Below are 20,397 nucleotides of genomic sequence, written 5' to 3' on the forward strand. Positions count from 1 at the left end.
TTTAAATTTAATTTTTTCACACTTATGGATTCTAGAAGATTTTTAGAAGATTGGATTTCTACTTTTTAATAAAGTAAATGGATAGATTCCTACATAAAGATTTAAAAGAGAAGCTTTGAACAAAATTATGGATTAAGTAGTTTCAAAAGAGAGTAATTTGTTATATTTTTGATATATTAAAATAAATATTAGATTGAAAATTGAGATGGAAAATGGGAGAAAAATGTCGACTCGAAAGATGGCTTTCTGTTATAAAATTATGTATTCTTCTTTTATTTTTTTCTTTCCACTATATCTTTCTCATATCTTTTATTAATATGACAGCAAAATATTTTTATGATTTTAAAAGGATCGAAAATTGGCTCATTAATAGCAAAGAAATAAAAATTGTGGGCTATAAAAATGATTACCGCGTTAATATACGACACTATATATATATATATATATATATATATATATATATATATATATATAATATAATATAATTTACCTAATCACTTGATTCAGCCTATATTTTTTTAAAGCCAGATATATATTTCTTTTTGTATAGGGAATTCGCACGCAAATTAACTCAAAATAAAAATACTCATTATTATTGATCAGGTTTTTTTTAAATAAGAAAAAAGATGATGCGTTTGATTCGGTTCTTCTTTCATTTTAACGAAATAAATTTCGTGTCACGTGAAAACGCGAGATCCGTCGAACCTCCCCGTGCTCCCTTGTTCTCCCCCTTCATGGAACGCAAAAAGGAAACGACGCTACACAACGCTAACGAACCTTTGTTCGCGATTTTACGATTCCGGTAAATAGCCGGCTCTCTACGAGCACAGCGTGACGTTGCCACGGCTGTAACAAAGGGACGCAACAACCGCGTTTTCCGGCGCGTCGTCGAAAATTGCACATCTCTCTATCTCGCTTATCCTCGTGTTCTCTTTCGGAAAAGCCTGAAACGACTGTAATACGGGCCTCCTATACAGAAGTTTGCTTTGCTCTGCTTTTCCTCGCGCGTGTCTCCGCCACGTGTGCGTCTGTCATGTGCACGCTTTACATCGCGACAACAACGGTTCCCAAATTGTTGAAAAATCTCTTAATCTGAAATAAAAATATTGCGTTATATTATGTAAGTAGTATTCTTATCGATTTTTTTTTTAGATTTCTTCCAATTTAATTTCACGGTTTCAATTTCATCTCATCGGTGTTTATTGATTTGCTCCTTTTTATTTACATTTTTAATATGCATTATTATTTTATATGCGATTGCGAATTCTACATTTGATTTATATTGATTTAGCAATATGTCTGATATGACGCGGGATTTCCAAAATATTGTCGTCGAGACGAGGAACGTGATATCGGGTGATATCGCATGCTTGACCTATATCACGCGTCTCGATAAAATGCAAATTATTCAAATCCGCACTGAATAATTCACATTATAAATACAAATACATGTCTGCCTAATGTCTTATCCCTTTAATATTAATGGGAAACCAGTATAATCGTTACGCGTGCGCTCCATCTCATATCGCAGGGCCGAGAGAAACGTCCGTTCGATAAAAACAAATATGTATCGGCATTAACTTTTACTTAAACTTGCTTTGCATTATCGGAGATTTATTTGCGCTATCCCGTGGCGTAAACAGGATGTGCTCTAGAATCTCCGATTTCTGATTTTAATGAAAGATTCCGTGGCGAGTCTGGCAAACAGAGGAGCGAGTAGTTTGTCTATCGATTTACGGTATCGTGTAAGCTCTTTCCAAGAGATGTTATAAAAATTACATAACTCTCCGTGCCAGGGATAAACAATTTTCGGGAGCTTTATGCTCGTTTTTACGAACGCATTTGATATCGAGAATTCCATTTCGTATCGTATATTTTCTTATCCAATAAAAAGTATTGTCGCAACGTACGAGTTTATTTTGACGAGTTATCGTGAGGACAAAAGAAACGTGTGTAAAAATATATCAAAGGCGTAAAAATATTATGTGGGCTGGACTCTGGTCAAGGAACTTTTATGAAAACAACAAAGATATATCTTTTATTTTATTTTCTATTTTTTATCGAAATTTTTTATTGACTTGATTGCATGTACGCATTAAAAAAGCTGCATATTAAAAGGATTTAAATATAAATTAAGAAATTATATAATTTTCATGCCTGTTTTTATGAGATGTGTCGCGTAATCTTGAAGGTATATTTATAGACAATTTATTTTTAGTTAAAATATTTTAATTAAAACATGTTGCTGTATGATATTTTGACATCGATTGTGTAATTTAAAGTGCCACAACAAATACAGCATTAATTAATTATTTAAATTGCATTATATATTTAAATAATTAATGTTGTGTGGATTTAAGATTTATAACATTATTCCCGATTATTTTTTTAACTGTAAATAATAAATTTAAAGCACATATGCATATGTATGAATATCTTTTTTTCTCTCTTTCTTCGTCTATTCTGTTTGTTTATAATTTATAATTTATAATTTTTTACTAATTTGTACATTTTGTTGACATTAATATGCATCAGATATTTTGTCTCTATAAAGATTGTACTTGAGATCCCATTTAAGAACATCTGCGTGAATAGCCTTGTACAAAGTAGTCTGATCCTCGCTTAGTGATCCGGGTCGCGGCAGACGTGCCGCCATTATTACGCAAAGTTTTACAGCCGACATGACTCATTGTCGTTCTTAAACAATTTATATCGACGGCTCCGAAGACGGCTTTTAACGGAAGATTACGCGCAAGGACATCGAGGGACAAGGAGATATAGATAGACTGCATAACTATGTCTGCATGCGCAAAGTACAACAAAACGGTGACTCATGTCACTCTTGATACCGATATATTTACAAGAATTGTATGAATATTCTCTCACGCATAATGAGCTTACTACATCTAACATCGAGATGCATAGTGGCTGATTATTTTGGAGGACATTCTTGATTTCATGCTGTATATGCTTAATCCCACATGAGATTTTACGATTGACAGATATTAGCGCGCGTCCAAGGAAAACGTCTTTCGAATGAATTTTAAGCGTAGTTTTTTTTCTTATTTTTAAAATGTAATTTTCGTCGATTCGTAACGAGAAAAAATTATCGTCGGCGATATTATAAGACCAGTTCAGTTTTTAACTTTTAACTCGAGCCCGAAATGTGTGCTCGGATGTTGTTTGGCAGCGTGGAACGACTTTATATTTTGATATCGTGATTCACATACACGCACGTTACTTATTAGCTGACAGCTTTTTCGGCATGTGATGGCATATCTTGACTATGCAAATGCGTTTGGAACGAAAAATAGCGAGTTGTTACGATGTATAACCAGCGTGAGTAACACGTGGTAAAATGCGGTTGAATACACACACTCTGTGCGATAAAAGTATCGTACGTTTTCGTAAGATGTTTTTTTTGCGCGTATGAATTATCTGTTTTGCTGTTAATTCTACTGCAAATGTTGTCGACATATCCCAAATTCCGTAATACATTCGTAATTCATTCGTTGAAAACAAACGCGGGATACATTTCAGTGAATTTTGAAAAACCATGGGAGACTTTATTACGATAATAATCTTGAATGATGGTATCATTTCATGGATAAATAGATCTTTACCAACTTGTGTTAATTATTTCCTTTTTATGAGCAATTATCTTCAATTAAATAAAATTAAATGTCAATAATTACTCTAGGAGGGGTTCCAATTTTCTATGGCTGAAAGATACTCGATATCCTTGGGGACATAAATATATATATATATGTAGGCCTACGTATTAGGAACCCACTGACCGAAAGACCGATTGAACGAACTCTGGCTTCTTCCGTTGAGCATCGCGCAAGGTAAAAGCAATTTTCGTTATTCGAGCGTAGAGCCGGTTATTACTCATCACGAGTTATGGTAGACAAAACTTTCCATTGATTTCGTAGCAACTAACCGTGTAGTATCCTTAATAGTAGGCTGCTCTTTGCTCCGTTATAACGGAACGGTAAAAGAGAGAAGAGACAGAAAAAGAGAGAGGGAAAGAGAAGGCAAAATAAGTAAAACGAGTATATCGAGAAGACAGAATATACCGAGAAGACGGATATGGAAATAGGGAAACGGTAAGAGCAAGCTAATGAAGCGAGAAAGAAAGAAAAATAAGAGATAAAGGGAGAGATAAAATAGGAAAAAGAGAGGGTGTGTATGGATGGTGCTTAACAGAAAAAAGAAACTTAGCGAGATAAATTGATATGGAGCGATGTTATGACAGCTGATCGAGTCACAGTTAATACAAAGGGAAGAGAAGGGCACCTTTTTTCTCGGAAGTGTTGATCATATTCGGTTCTATGGCCATGTGATATTCTTAAGTTCTCTTTGTCTTATTGAGAGTAGAGACACATTTATGAAAGAGTCGTCCATAAATTTGCGAAAACGACACATCCCTTTATTCATACAAGTAAGATGCAAAATTTCATTTGCATTTATTCATCTATTTTCATAAACATTATAATACGTATGGTCCTTACAAAGGGTCGCCGAATATATTTCATCATAAAATATAGAGAGAAAATAAAAGATGACGATCTTAATCAGAGTTAATTCGCTAAATCTTCATAACCCCACAGTTATAATATAAAAAAAGAGAAGGAACGATGAATTCAATTAACCGTGAGATGACCAATATCTCGTCGACCAATAAACGGCCGTAAGCCAGAATAACAACGCAAGTCAAGAGAAACAAACAATGGCGGATTCTTCAACGGATCGACGAGTCTCGGTTCCTGTCATTCGTAAGGGATGAAATCGAGCGAAGAAAACGACGGAGGAAGGGGACGGGTAAAGGACGGGATTGCCGTAAGTGCACAGAGGTAAAATGATGGAGCGTTCGCGAGGAAGCGAGAGAGGTGATCGGAGCTCGATGGAGATGGACGAATAGAACGAGAGAAAGAGAGAAAGAGGGAAAGGGAGGGTGGGAGGAGGGGAGCTGACGGGGATATCCAAGCGACGGGCCTGGTGGTAATATCGTATGGCAGTGCTGTAACGAGAGGCGCTTTTCCGAGCGTTGACCCCTTCGCTCTTCCAATACTAACCTCGCCCAAGAGCCTGTATCCGCCTCTCCTCCCGGGAATACGAAATAATAGAAACTTCACAGCGCGCCCGAGAGAAAGAGAGATCCCTCGTCTTCGCGGAAATCATGATTGACCGGGAGTTCGCGCGAAACTCGACTGAAATATCTATTTCGCCCGCGTGAATGTTGAAGACCTGGAATGAATTCGAACCCATGCCCACGCGAATATACATTAACTAGATAGAAGTGCAAAAATGTAGAAGGTATTTAAAAAAAAAATAAAAATAGAAGGTATTTAAAAAAATAGAAGGTATTTAAAAAAAGTTAGAATTAGACTAGACTGCGATATTAATTTAATAACATAATTAATAATTGGAAAGAGAATCATTTATAATTAAATCTACATTCACCTCGCCTACTTAGGTTTACAAGTTTATATTTTAAGTCTAATAATTAATATATTTACAATCCGGTCTCTATGAGAGTATCTTATGTAATATTAATTGAGAGTATCTTATATAATATTAATTATCTCTCCCCCCCTCTCTCTCTCTCGAGATTTGGAAAAATTTAACACAGTCTTGACTGGAGTACATTCCGATTGTAAGGAATTGAATTCGCAGTATGTCTCTTACATATTGCTTTCTTTCATCTATCTATTTATAATAATCTAGCCTGTCAATTCGCGCATGAAATACGTTTCCTGGAGTTCAATACCTGTTCCCGCGACGGAAAAAATTAGGAAAGAATTTATTGCTATTGCGTTTCATTCGCGAGCGAGAAAACAACAACCTACGTTTCATACTATGTTAACTCCTTTACATAAAAGCAGAAAAGCTACAATGTTTTCTCTCTTTTCCTACTGTCGAACAATATTAAATCTTTTCCTTCTTCTTCAAGAATTCGTGTAAGAGAAGTTATTTTTTATATATTTAAAATTATCGAAATCAATTTTCTGTCACTTTGCAAATTATCCGCAATTTGTCCGCGCTGTCAAATTGATCCGGAACCTGATCCACGACTGGAAAATATCCGAATCGTCGGCGATTTTCGCGAAATCAAACGGAGCTGCTCTGCTGATCTCTCCGCGGAAATCGCGTTACGCGATTGTCATTATCGGCGATTAATTAATGCGCAAGATCGTCGCTTTTTCCTCATCGTTCCTCTCGTGGCTTCTTATCGGATCCGCGTGACGCGTGCTTCATTTCCCAGCGATTAACGTGAAGGCGCGTAATGTTTATCCGTTATTTATCGACTCGAGAATGCAAAGTAGCTGATAATTAAGTAAATTGAATCGGATGTGATCTAATATTGCTAATATTATCGTTATAAGCATGACATTTTGCAAGAAATGCAGCGAATATAGGATTTCTGCGCAGTAATTTCTCGTTCGAAATATATGAACGTACTTATACCCTCTCTTTCTCTCTCTCTTTTTGTCTCTCCTTCTCCCTCTCGCTCGACATCTCGTAACAAAGACTCATTAAAGGACTCGCGGAAATGAAGGGTCGATCCCTCTGGCGCCTTCCTTTCTGAGTATCCTTAGGAGACAAAGGAACAAGGAATCGCGCGGATGCTGATGCGGCTTCGTCCGCGTCTCATCTACTTCGCGAAGGGATGGAAGGAGGGAGAGGGAGGGGAAATGTGGTTTCATTGATCCCAACATTTACGACGCACGAAACTGTTATGTCACATGATACGTTTCCCGTACTTAATTGAATTTCAGGACCCACTTTTGCAGAGGATGACATAGGTGTGTCTCTCATTTATTTCCGACTCTTGTCCCTTAATTACGGAGTGGATCTAATTTTCTTCGCTCTTCGCGTTATCGACCACGGGCTCGTGTCGCTTGTCGATGGCTTTCTTGACGATTAAGATTAATAATCTATTATCTAAGAATATTAGCTTCGATAATAAGCGGTATTAATCATCAACATAATTGCAGAGTATCAACAATGTGATGACAAATATCATCATCAAAATATGTTTCAGTGAAATCACACTACTAGCATGGTCGGGTAATTAGAGATAGCTTATCAGCAATCTGGAAATTATTTTTATAAGCTTTATTTAGGTCAGATTACACTTGTGACTTCTTGCGATTATACTTGTGGATTCTAGGAAAAGAGATGTACAATTTACGAGAATATAATCGATTATTTTATATCACGCGAAAGTGTTACCATAATTGCATAATATAAACATAATTAACATAAAATTTTTTAACGTATATATTAATATCTTTTTATGAAAAGATAAATATATATAGAATCTTGACTGGTTATATTTATACTATTTAAATTATATATTCGATTTTTTGCAAAGTATTTTTAAGTGGTAAAATTTTTTCTTTTTAATTAGTGATATATATCTTTGATAAAAAATCTTTAAGAAAAAAATGAAGAATTCTTAATCGATATATATATGCATCTCATAATTAATGTACACGCCAAGTATATTAGTGTACAAGTATATTAATATTAATGATTTTTTTAAATATCGTATTAAACATCAATTAATTTTTATAACCGCATCTTTTTGATTCCCTTCTCATTTGTTTTCGAAATAATATTTTCGACGAAATTCTCATTTATTTATTGTAGTCGCAACCGGTAAAGTATGTACAAGTAATATTTACCGACGAGAAAGTGCCGTTCTTTAAATCGCTGCGTGCAGCAATTATACGTCATCGACGCGATTATGCGTTTAATCGCATGACGAAACTATAGTTATCACTCGATGCGATGTTTCTCTCATCGTTCTTATTACAAGTTGCATTGTATCGAGACGTGAACTCCCTCTGATATATTTAGCGCGGTTAATACCACTGTTGCTAAGGCATCAGCTGATCGGGCCGGCCGTCATCGCCCAGGACCGTCTCTTCGACTGCGGCCAACGTGTGCTTTTTTCCCTACCTCTTCATTATAAACCCGCAGATGAAACATGCATAAATTTTTATAGATATAGCAGTTTTAAATCTTTGGAGAAATTGTTGACTTAAGATGTTTAGATTATCATTAAACCCTATGAGTTATATAGAATAAAGCTTAAGTTAAAAACTCTCTAAATACGATTATTCGGAGATTAATAAATATTTTGCCTGCGAATCCATAAAAGTAATAATTAAAATAAGTTTCTATTATATCGCATACGCCGTAACTTTAAATCACCTCGTCATAAATGTTACTAAAATTATGGGAGTTTGTCTAATGAGCCTCTTTCTTTTTATATTTACGAGCAAAACGGAGGAAAGACAAAAGAGAGAACGAGAGAACCGAACACTCAATTAAACTCTAACCCGCATGATGTTTCCTTGTGCATATTAATTAAGGTGAAAGCGGAAAGAAACTAAAGAGATAGTTTTTCGGACTCGACTCTTCGCCAAAAATCTCCCCTGCTCCTCGCGCGAATTGTGCCCAACATCTCGACGCACTAGGACTAGCTAATAGTACGGCCTTGTCCCGACCAATGGCAGATGCGTAAAACCGGCGTGCGTTTCTCCTACCGCGCTCGTACCCGATCTACCCCCTCCGCGGCCTTCCCCCACCACCTCGCCACCCGGCAGCCGGCCAGATGATCGCGACTTGCACGGGGCACCGCTTGGCGGCGTCAGTTGGTAACCGGCTGTCTCGAGGTGCGGATCGTTGCTTTGTACTCTCCTCCCGTAGCGTAGTTTGTCCGATTTCTCTCGTTCGACTTCTCGTCTCACTCGGAGTGCCGGTACGGTACGGTGTGACGTAGTCTCCGCGATTCCCCGGAGACGACTCGAGAGTCCCTTTGTGATAATATTATGACTGGTAATAATCCCGCGACGTCGAACTTCCTTCTCGTTACTTGTAGTGATAATCGACGGACGTGTCGCATCGAATCTGATTCGCCGACTCGCCGGTGATAATTGTCGAGATCTCGGATATAAATATCGTCGTACTTGTCGAGAGAAAGAGAGAGAGAGAGAGGGAAAGAGCGAGAAATTTGAAATCCTCAGCCGGAGTGCGCGTAACTATCTTCAGTATCCTTATCGAAACCCGTCAAGATTCCTATCGCCAACGAGAACAACCTGCAGCCGGCAGCTGCCGATACGCTCGCGAATCGCGCAACGATGGGCAGCATGGGTCAAATAGGAACGAACGAGGTGAGTCAATACCGGTACTTCTGCCTTCCCGGCTTTTCGGCTTTTCCGCTCCTCGAAAGAGCCACATGAAGTTGGCCGGCGTCGACGCGTTGAATCTTGTTAATGTACGCGTTCATCACATATTGTGTATACGAATCGTTCGAATCTTCTGGCTCGAGAGGAGCGGAAAAGGCCGAATTCCCGGAAATGATGGGGATATATTCTTCGGATTTACGTCACTTGACATATAACCGATACACAAATGTCACTCGCACAAATGGAAAGTTTTCTTCGCGAGAAATCGAGAGATTGTTGTCTAAATCTAGACGCCAGATGGCTTTTAATTCTCTGGAACTTTCCACACGAGATGCGAGTACTTTTGTTATTTACTGATAAGCACTCGTAAATGTGTGTACTTTTGAAGTTAATTTTGTCCCGCGTTTTGTTACTCGTATGTGTTATACTTGGGGATATATTTGCACAAATAAAGTGATTTACGCCCACCGATATCTGTTATTGTCGTATGCTATACGCATAACTGACTTTGCAACTAGATAAACGAAATAACGTTTGACACTACGTGATAAAACTACCACGAAAGATACCGCGTTATTTCGTCATGCGCTTCGGCGTTTTTTTTTTTTTAATCATATACATCTTGCAGGGTTAAACGTTGCCAACATATATAATTAATCTGGCCGTTTCTCTGCATCGAGAGAGAATCGCGCAAAAATTTCTCTTTTAATACATAATTTTTCGATTTCGCACATCGCGAAATATAAATAAATTACGAATAAATTACATATTTAAATGTAAATGAGACGAGTAAGGCAGAAATTTAATGTTTCGAATGCTATTCTCGGGGATTAAAATGAGCGATAAAAACTCCTCTCCTCGGATGGGAATGTTCCTCGTAAATTTTTTCGTTTCAAAATAATCTTTTATTTTTTTTCCTCTTTGTCTAAAATATATTCTCCGCTCCTCGTTACAAATTTCTGCGTGATGCGCATGCATATAAATATCGAAGACGATCAACGGTATCTTTAATGCAACTCGAAGGACTTTGAAGGACTCGAAGGACTCGAAGGACTCGAAGGAGATCTCTCCCGACTGATATCTCTCCCTCGACTTTCTTTCTTTCTCTCGCGCACGTGCGCCCGGCACGCATTCGAAAATTTACCGAGACCTTACTCGGCTCATCGGCAGAAATAGAGTACAATAACGTTGGTGACGAAGCGAGAGCGGCCAGGCGACGCGAGAGAGAGGGGGAGAGGGAGAGGGAGAGAGAGAAATGAAGAGAGACGGTTGCTTAGCAGCGGAGAGAGACGGAAGGTCGGAGTCGCGTGATCCGACGTTGCCGGTTGGTCGGGAAACCTCGGGATTTAATAGCGATGAAGAAAGAGAGCGAGTAATTCCTCTTTTCCTTGTTTACGCGTTTGTTTTACACCCGTTTCCGCCCGTCCCCCATCCGATTAATCACTGATCTCGCGACGAGATAACGACACGTCATGTGCGTGCGGACCCATTTTCTCGGCTTTCTAAAAGTTTCTCGGATTTTCCGGACGCTCGATGCGCACGCTTCGCGCAAATACATCATTTATAAAATAAAAATCCGCGATAATTTATATTAAACGAGACGTAAAAAGTTGTTTAGCTCTGCAGATAATCAATCTATTCTTGCATGATATAATAATTGTATAGAGGAACCTTGGATACAGTACGTGCCAATTATTGAAATTTGGCACGTATTAGAAAAAGCAAGGTCAGTATAGATGCGAGAGATACATGATTTTCTGGGAAAAGGAACTATAAATGTATTTCGCACTTGATAGTTTTGTTTTGAAACAAGCGATTGATTGCGCTTTTGCGTATATTTTGCGATTTCTTTAGAGAAAAAAAAATGTAAGATAGGTTTTCTCGAACGTTTTAATCTATTTTTTTACAAGTTTTTTTTTTTATAGAAGGGACGAAATTTTGAATTGTCACTTTGTTATGCTTATAAAAGTTGTCAACAAGATATTGTTCTTACGAGATCCGCGTTATCAATAACGATGAAGAATAATACTTATGAGGTGCTCTTTGTGCTCTGTCACGAAAATAAAGTCTAAATATCTTTTTTTCATTATCTTTCTCGCTTTACAATTTCGATTAGCAATCCGCTGACGAAGCGATGATTAATTCTACTGATTAATTAATTCTATTCGAGTAAAAAAAATGTCGCGATATTAGTTTATATACTAATTTAATCGTGGTTGAGTCGGGACAAGTGTATTCGGCCACGTGCCTCATCCGATAAGCGATTGCTAGTGACTTGCTAATCAGGTGATCGCTCGATTTGATCTTGCGCTTGTGTAACAACCATATTTTGAAGCTTTCGATTCCTACGTCGGTTATTTGTAATTATATAATAACGATACAGTATATAATTGACGCAAATAAAATTCGTTATTAGATATTTAGATGATTAGATAATTTGTTTAATGGAAAAAGACGATAAAATAAAATCTACTCTTTCTTCGTATCATTTTTTCAACGTACGTATTTCCAGAAAGATATGTATCGTACACAATTTATTGCTGAATTTTTTAATACATTTTTAATTGCTTTATTATAAGTCGTAACACGTGTCTAGGGATTAGACGAGTGTAAAAGAATGGTCAGCTGGATTGAAATTAACGGTCGTTTAGAATGACCTACGAATTTAAACTAGGCATCCGGAAGGTTTCTCGTAAACAAAGTTGACGTATGAATATTTATTCCTTATCTATTTTTACGGGCACGCTGAGCGTGCCACGAAATCGTGAACCACTATTGCATTTGTAAGAAGCAGCTGTGTTTTCATATAATTTGTCCTTCGTAGTATAAACGAGTGCAAGACGATGATACGTAAGATTTTTGATCTTGCGTCAGCTTCAGCCCTCTTTCATCAGCTTGCGCTTTAACATCAGATTGAGAATTTTCGTCCTTGGACATAAAACGCTCCGCATATAACATTTATAGCTCGATTAAATGTTTACGCGCCGATCATTTTCAGTTTTAGGTAAATATAAATTTAATCTCTTCAGCAAATGTATTATAATGTAACGTACACGATCCAGAATAATTAAATCAAAATTATTAAATGTTTAGAATTGTTAAATATTCCATTAAAATTGTTAATAATCTAAAATTATGAAAGAAATCAAATTAAACTTATTAAAAATATTTCAAGTCTTATATTTTCAACAAAATTTTAATTTATTATTAACATTTTATTTTTTATTATTTAATCTTATTTTTTTCATATTATTCAATTTTCTACATCTTGTGACAATTAGAAAAGAATCGAATCAAAATTTTATTAAAATTAAAAATATAAGGTTTGAATTCAAATAAGTCACAATTAAAGTGAATTATAAAGACCAAAGTAATGCGTTACATATTTGCTGAATTTTCGATTCGCTGTCGAGCGTTTTTCTCAGGCATGCTTGAAACATTTCTTGGTGTGACAGATCTCTTTTAGGAAAGAGAGATTGGATATCAAAGTCCACCTTTTTTAATTTCTTCAGGTCTTTTCTTTGTCGGATCAAAGATCCTCGAAGGTAGCAACAATAAGAGACCATGACAGATTTATTCGAGATATCTCGAACATAATACGTGTTATTTTTTTCAATTATTCGCGCTTTTCACGCATCGCTATATTTACTTATTAACGCAAACGCAAAGTTGCCTCGAGTCAAGGTGATTGACTCATTAGAAACTCGTTAGCGAGTAGTGCTGTTGTTGACGTAAGCTAATTTTTAGCAACACCTTGACCGAAGGTGTAACTTATTACTTAACCGCAGCTCTAAGCGAGTCCAACCGGGCCCTTTTCAACTCGCCTTTTTCCAACAAAAAAAAAGGCCCGAGAATCGGTACCCTTACCTGGATTCGAGAACCTGATACGAACGTTTTGCTCGCTTTTGTATGTTTAACGTTTCCCTCGCCGCCGCGGTTGTTGCTCGTTACGTAATCGAGCAGCGTTGGTTTAATTTCTGCGGGAAATTGGAAATTCGCCTCACACGCTCCCGATGTAGCCGGTTTATTTTCGTTCGCGCCGTTTCTACCGGGAGTGGCAAATAGAAGAGGTGAAATTAAGCGGCCGTCTTTGCGCAATATCAGACGCGGCTCGTCTATTTTTATCGCCACCACCGTTTTCGATTTCCCTTCCTTTGTCTTTTCTCGACCACCTTTGCCTTTTTTTTCCCTTCCTCTTCGCTTCCTTCAACACGCCTGACAAGTTTCAGCGGTGGATGGCTCGTATCTCTCCGCCGGGATACGTACACGATTATCGAATTTTCTCCTCTTTTTTTTCCCTTCTCAACTCCTTTTCCCGTCCGATCGAGCTCTGTCGGGACGTATACCTGTCACGATTACTCGACGTAGCATGTATCCTCTTCCCTTTCGAAATTTATTTCTCCCCTGTCGTGCGAGAATCGGAAGATATCGGTTGTTATGTTCGGTAGGGGGTGAATAGTCTTTTCCACTATGCGTTGTATCATCAGATGTCGTTTCTCTTCTTTAAACTCCGTCGTATTAAATATTTTGAACATACATTCTGCGTCATGGGAGTTTTTTTTATTTACGAGATACGAGGCTGAATTTTTCACATTCTTCGCGTATCTACGTAGCATCTTTTGTTTCTTAATCTACGCATGTTTCTTCCTGCTCGTCCTTGAAGGATCCTCTCTAAGGCGGAAATAAATGCCGCGCTCACCCTTCCTTCCCCTTCCTCTTTCTCTGTTTCTCTGTCCCCTTCTCTCGCTCCCCTTCTCTCGTTCCCTTTCTCCCGTTAAGGTGTGTCCTTCTTACTTCTCCCCTTATGTCGTAAAATTGTTTTCCAACCGCTGGAACTGGTTTCGGAGATCTGGGTTTTAGTTTCCAACGAGATGTTTACGGATCCGGTCATAGGCCACCTTCGCTCTCCTCGCGTACGGCAGGTTCTTTCCCTATTTTTTATTTTTTTTTAGCATCGCCACAGCGACGTTAAAGGCTTTTGCTGAATGAAAGACGAGGGGCCCCTTTTTTCTGATGTTGAACTATTCAAAACCGGTCGCGAGTCTCTGCTTTTTGCGACCCGTGGGCGAACTCGTCGCGATAAATTTTTCCAGCGCGCTAATGTTTCGATTAACGATTACATAAGCGATTGAATATCTTTGATGTACGAGAGATTGTACGAAGAATACGTCGCTAAGAATTTTGATAAAAAGATAAGCATGTTGAATTAATTCGAGAGGAAGAAGATAGAGATATATCTCGAGAGAATTATTATAAATTATTCAATTGTTATTATAAATTATTAGAAATATATATTTCGCAGATAAATTCAGAAGAATTTGAAGCCATCAACAATGAAAATTCATTCGCATTTCTTACCATATAAAGATACATCGCTTTAAACTCTTTATTTAAAATTCCATTCATAGCAATTAAGTTATAAAAGCCAATCCAATTTACGACAAATTTATAATGTTATAATAACATAAAAAAACATTACATTATTATTATTATTATTATTAAAAATAATTTAAATTACTTGTACTAAAATTAACGTTAATGAGATTCATTATAATTCAATTAGTTGATTGCAAGTTTTATTTAAGATCTTATTTTCTTACATTTTCTTACGCGGTATATTATCAAGGTCTAGTAATTGAGATTAAAATAAAAATGCATTAAATTTTAAAATATGAAGACTTAAAAGTTCGTTGAAAATAAGTTCGCAAATGGAGCAAGGCCAAGTCAGCGGAAATGTTCATCTATTTTGTTTGTATAAAGTCTTAGCGACGTCTTGATTATGTACATACGCTTATGCACATACGATTTTGCTATATACATCCGTAGCTTTTCGAAATCTAGAGTCTTTTCCGACTTTATCCTGAAATCGCGCAAAACGTTATTTATAATTTATAGGACGAATGGCGCCATCCGGAGACTTTATTCGTCGCGATTCTCGAGATTTGCGGCCGTGCCGGAAGTGTTCGCATGCTTTCTGGTTTAGTACCGGAGAAGACCTAACGTCTCTTTGTGCATCATCGGCCTCGAATCGGCCAGTGGGACACGGGATGATTTCAAGCGCGACGAGGACAGGTCGTAGGAATGGAGAACGAGAGAAAGAGAGAAAGAGAGAAATGCGCGGTCGTCACGTGGCAGGCCGGCAATCGATACGATGACGTCGACTTTGCTGGCGACCAATGAGGCGGCTGCTCTCGCGTCTTGGTTATAACACTACCATCTACTGATAAGAAGGGAGCATCGAACTCGCGAAGTTTCCTTTGTTCGCGACCTCGATCTCCCTCCTCTTCTCTTCCTCTTTCTTTCTCATCGTTTCTTCTCCTCGTTCTCATATTTTCCCGAGTTTATTTTCTCTCTAGCAATTTCTCTCTCTTTTTCTCTTTCTCTCTTTCTTTCTCTTTCTTTTCTCTGTCTTTCCATCTTTTTTTTTTCAAGTTGTCCCAGAAACTCCGCATAACTTTTAATGACAAATGTTTTAACTTTTAATATGAAAAATTGATTTTTTTCATTGGAAAAAAGTTTAGAAGCTCGAGGATTAGAAAATTGCTATAGAGAAATTGTTATAGAGAATAATCGGATTTAAATCGTAAACTTCATGTTGGAAGATTTATGACGAAAGTTAAAAATAAACTAGATCACTCTGTATATTCATCATGACTTTTTTCGTATTAAAAAATATTTCTCAAAACAATGTCTTGAGATTTGACGACATTGGGCGTCCGTGACAGAGTGAGAGAGATGGGAGAGTTGGATGGAAGAGTGATGGTGGAGGGGGAGGGAAGATAAATATTCCGCTCTAGAAATCGGTCGGCCGAATCGCTTGAATTAAATTATCGGATTTTATCCGAGCGACCTTGGGAACCCGCGATATCGGTAGATATGGCGTTGCGAAGCACAGATCATTCGCATGACTCGGTCCGGCAAGGAGAAAAAGAGAGACCCCCCCGATCTTTTTGATGATTAATGTGTTTGCTCACGCGTTGGATAATTCGCAAATATCTTGCCCGGGCATTTATGATTTTATCGCACTTATTTGCGCATTGAATATCACTTACTTATATTATTCTATTTTTATCAAGATTAAAGCTAATTAAAATATTTTATTTTACAATGCGTGTGTAAGACGTTGAAAGAAAGGTGCACGATACGTATATATTTTAATTTTATGCCATTATCTCTTTCAAAAATATAAAGTAATGAGAATATAATTATCTTTTTTTCTGCATGTTTGACAAAATGCAATATAAATTATCGACACATGTTACAAGAAAAATGGATAGCGTGGTTTTTTCTACTATAATGTTTTATATATATATATATATATATATATATATATATATATATATATATATGATTAATATTACATTATTATAATGACATATGTGATTAATAATAGAGTAATGTATTAATGTTTTGTACGTGATGTTAATCGTTCGAATATAATTATCTTGCGAATAATAGATGGTAAACAAGTGCAGCATGCAACAAGTTTTGGACTGGCTCTAATACTCGAAATTGTGATTATAAATTTGAGCGTGACCCTGATTGAGAGATTAAGTGGCCGAAAGAGAGAACCCGTGTTGATAATAGTCGGAGCAATCGGTATTCATCGCGCGTAATACGGCGCATGGAGACAGAATTTGTGCGTCCTTGGGAGTCGTAATGCAGACACGTGTAGAGAGAGAAAGAGAGAGAAAGAGACGTACCTTAGATCATTCAGTGGTGGATGACATTTATACGGTAGAATTGGTCCATGCAGGCATGTTTGGAGGCAGTGGCGTAGTTATGTACATATAAAGTAAGAGGCTCGGGAATATATAAAGAAAGAATATATATTTTTAAAAGCTCTTTTTATACATGTATATGTAGAAAAATATCAGGGCAATATTATGTCTAGAAAAAGAAATTATTAAATTACGATTTTTTTTTATTTAAAATAATAATCGGATAAATTAATAAATGATTTATTCTGACATATATATTAAAGAATTTTATAAATATGTTTTATATATAATGTTAAAGAATACAAGGTTGACACGAGATGTTATAAACATAAAAGAAAAGATCCATTAGCAAACTTCATTCTATTGTTATTCCTTTCAGCATAACGATTCTCCTTTCAGGATAATGATTCTCCTTTCAGGATAACGATTCTCTGTAAGAGATAATGACTTGTGTCTACTTATGTACCTACGCCACTGTGATATATATATATAGTGTAGATGAATGATGTACAATATTTCGTCAAATAATAGACAAACGAACGTTCTTTGATAACTGTAAATAGCTGCGAACAAGTTGTGAAAAATTTTCTTTGTGTAGATATGCATAAAAAGACATTTTCTGAATTAAATTTCTATTATTGTCATTGTTATTGTTTCAAAATTTTTTATATAATAAAACTAGAAAAAAAAAATATATATATATATAACAAAAAGTAGAATAATTATATTAGAATATTTTCTAATTCATAAAAAAGTTATTTACAGTTAAATATCAGCCATAATTGATAATAATTATTAGTATTATCGTATGCAAAATGATTTCATTGATTCATAAAAAAATAAAGAAAAATGCTACTTATTATATATTTTATTCTGAAATATGTTTTTTTAAATGTCGCTGTTTTTTTATTGATCGTATTTTCTTGCAAATCTTCGCGAAAATTTAATTTTAGGTCCACAGAATAAATATTTTTTCGTCTCTTATAGAGAAAAAAATATATCTGGTTAATCTTATCTATGTTTATCATTAATTCATATAAACATCCGTCATTTTTTTGCAATTCTTTATCGATTACTCTCTCTAGATTTGCGCTCTCTCACAATATTCACAATAAATCTATCGTAAGATTAATTTTTTTTTTGTCTGCGCGTTGTTTTTGTAAAAGAGAAGATATATTTTTTTACATGTCCTTTGATATCAAGAGAATGACTCTCCGTTTCCAACTTCCACCGATTTATGTTTTAGTTCGGCAATGTCTTAATTCGTTCCGCTCGAAATGGCCACACTTTTTGTCGGATCACCGTATGTGGATCGTCGACGAAATGTGTAGCAAATGGCGCACACGCACGCACACATTAGATCTGCCCTAATTTCGATTACGTCTCTCGTAACACTTGTTCTCTTTATAACACATTTTGTTTTAAAAAAATACATTACTTATATTCACACACATACACATATAAATTAAAATATATCTGTTTATATTTATTATCTATTTTTTTAAAATAATTTTCAAAATAATTTTTTAAAATGTTTCTTAAAATATTCTTTAAAATATTTTGAAAATAATTTTTTAAAATATTTTTTAAAATAATTTATTAAGAAGAAAAAAACATATGTTTTGCGCGAGTTATATAAATAAATGTTAAAATATTCATTTCACGCCGTTTAACTGTTTACAATTAAAACGTTTAGCATTTTTTGTTAATCGTGCTCGTCGAAATTGTTGGAGGCCAGACTGAAATTTTGCACGTCCACGCGCGCGCGCGTGATAAGATCGGCAACGCACGTACACGCACATACACGCAGCTTCTTTCTTCAAGCGTACATGCCACTCGAGCAGAAAAGACGTGTTGTTTTAGGCCAAGCAAACAAGTGCCGTAACCCGGTATACTGTTGTCTCATGGCCAGGGCGGCATGTTTAGGCGGAGTTTATCGTCGCTTTAAAAGGATGCGAAATCTTCGTGGAAACTCGTATCCTCGTAAATGCGACGAAAAATGTGTTTAAGCTGCATCATATGCAACGGGACGCCATGAGATATTCTACGTAATATGACGTTGACATAACGATAAAACAGCCGTGTCGCGTTGAACACACAACAATCATTTTTCTTCACATATGATACGCGTGTCGATATATCCGTGACACCCGATGTATGGCGGATTTTTTTTTAGTCAATTATTTTTTTTAATCAATTATTTTTTTTAATCAATTATTTTTTTTAATTATTATAATATCCTTCTTTGTGTTCTTGATAAGCAACGTCGAAAAGTACGTGTTATCATAATCGCGACAACACGTTCTGAAAAAAATGTCGATGACCGGACAGCGCCTTGGTTGTTCAAGGTGCAGTCTGATTCTTTTTTTTCTTATTCTCATATCGTGTGTTATGTAAGCGAAATCGCCGATCTCGCAAGTGGGTGATGAAATAGACATAATTCATTCACAGGCATGCACACTTGATATTTTTCCTCCCTTCTTATGTATAATTATGAGATTTAAATTGTAGTATAATACACGCATTAAAATGTAATGAGTATACATTATATTTTATCATTGAAGATTAAAATAGATTTTCTATCTATAGATTTTCTAATGATGTTATGAGATATATCTAAATAGCCTTTTCAGCCTATCCAGATAAAGATGACTCACTTCCATTAGATTCTATTAAGTCCATTCTGTCTAATAATATCCTAAGCACCAAAGTTGACAAGGCTTATATGGATCACATAAGAGGCGACGAATATTTCTGCTCTTTTATCTGTCGAAGTAAATGTTTTAAGAAATAAAAGATTAATGTATTTAATTATATTTTTAATTGAAGTGTTTGTGTCTATAAATAAGCAATTACAGTAAACACTGTAGAAATGTGTGAATAATAGAAAACGCAAACTTTTGATTATATTATAATTTTATTCATTTACGCGTGTGATTTTATGATCTCAATGGTGTTCACAAATTATTTGAAAATATAAATTTGAAATATTAATTAAATGCTGTATTAATTAAAGGCGAAAAATGATTCGCATGAAATGTAGGATGTATTTATTTCTATTAAGAAAATTAATTATTTTTGCGATAATTTTGTAATTATGCAAATGAAATATTTCAGACAAATTGCTCGAAAGCGCGTGTCAATTTTGTATTTTGGCTCGCGACAAGTAAGATACCAATGTCGAGCTTGACATTTCGATTTGCTAACCGGTATAACAACCGACATACCCGTAATGACATTGTTAGGAATGGCTAGTCGTTCATATATAAATACGCGCTGATATTGATAGGGCGTGTCTCAGAAATCATTTCCGATTTTAAATCGTAGAAAAACGTTTCTAACGAGAATAAATTAATAGCCGTTACCGGCATGATTCGTGCGACATTTTAGTTTGAATAAAGTTTTGCAAATTACCTTTTTTAGGATTACATAAGATCCATTTTACGAATCGAAAATTAACATTTCCGGGACAC

The 20,397-nt window shown here is 36.0% G+C and overlaps 1 protein-coding gene across 2 annotated transcripts in view; it reads left to right on the top strand.

Annotated features, from left to right (window-relative positions):
* Nucleotides 1–20,397, top strand: part of LOC105254367 (sestrin homolog) — a 182,442-nt gene that overhangs the window by 137,242 nt on the left and 24,803 nt on the right. Inside the window, exon 1 of one of the 2 annotated variants that reach the window (XM_011262998.3) lies at nt 8,665–9,188. The exons of the other annotated variant lie outside the window; for it this stretch is intronic. Within the exon in view, the coding sequence (XP_011261300.1) occupies nt 9,156–9,188 (33 nt within the window). The 5' untranslated portion in view covers nt 8,665–9,155. Of the gene's footprint in view, nt 1–8,664; nt 9,189–20,397 lie in introns of those variants that run through there. 2 annotated transcript variants of the gene reach the window in all.

Source organism: Camponotus floridanus, unplaced genomic scaffold, assembly GCF_003227725.1.
Source record: "Camponotus floridanus strain SB8 unplaced genomic scaffold, Cflo_v7.5 scaffold13, whole genome shotgun sequence".
NCBI lineage: Eukaryota > Metazoa > Arthropoda > Insecta > Hymenoptera > Formicidae > Camponotus > Camponotus floridanus.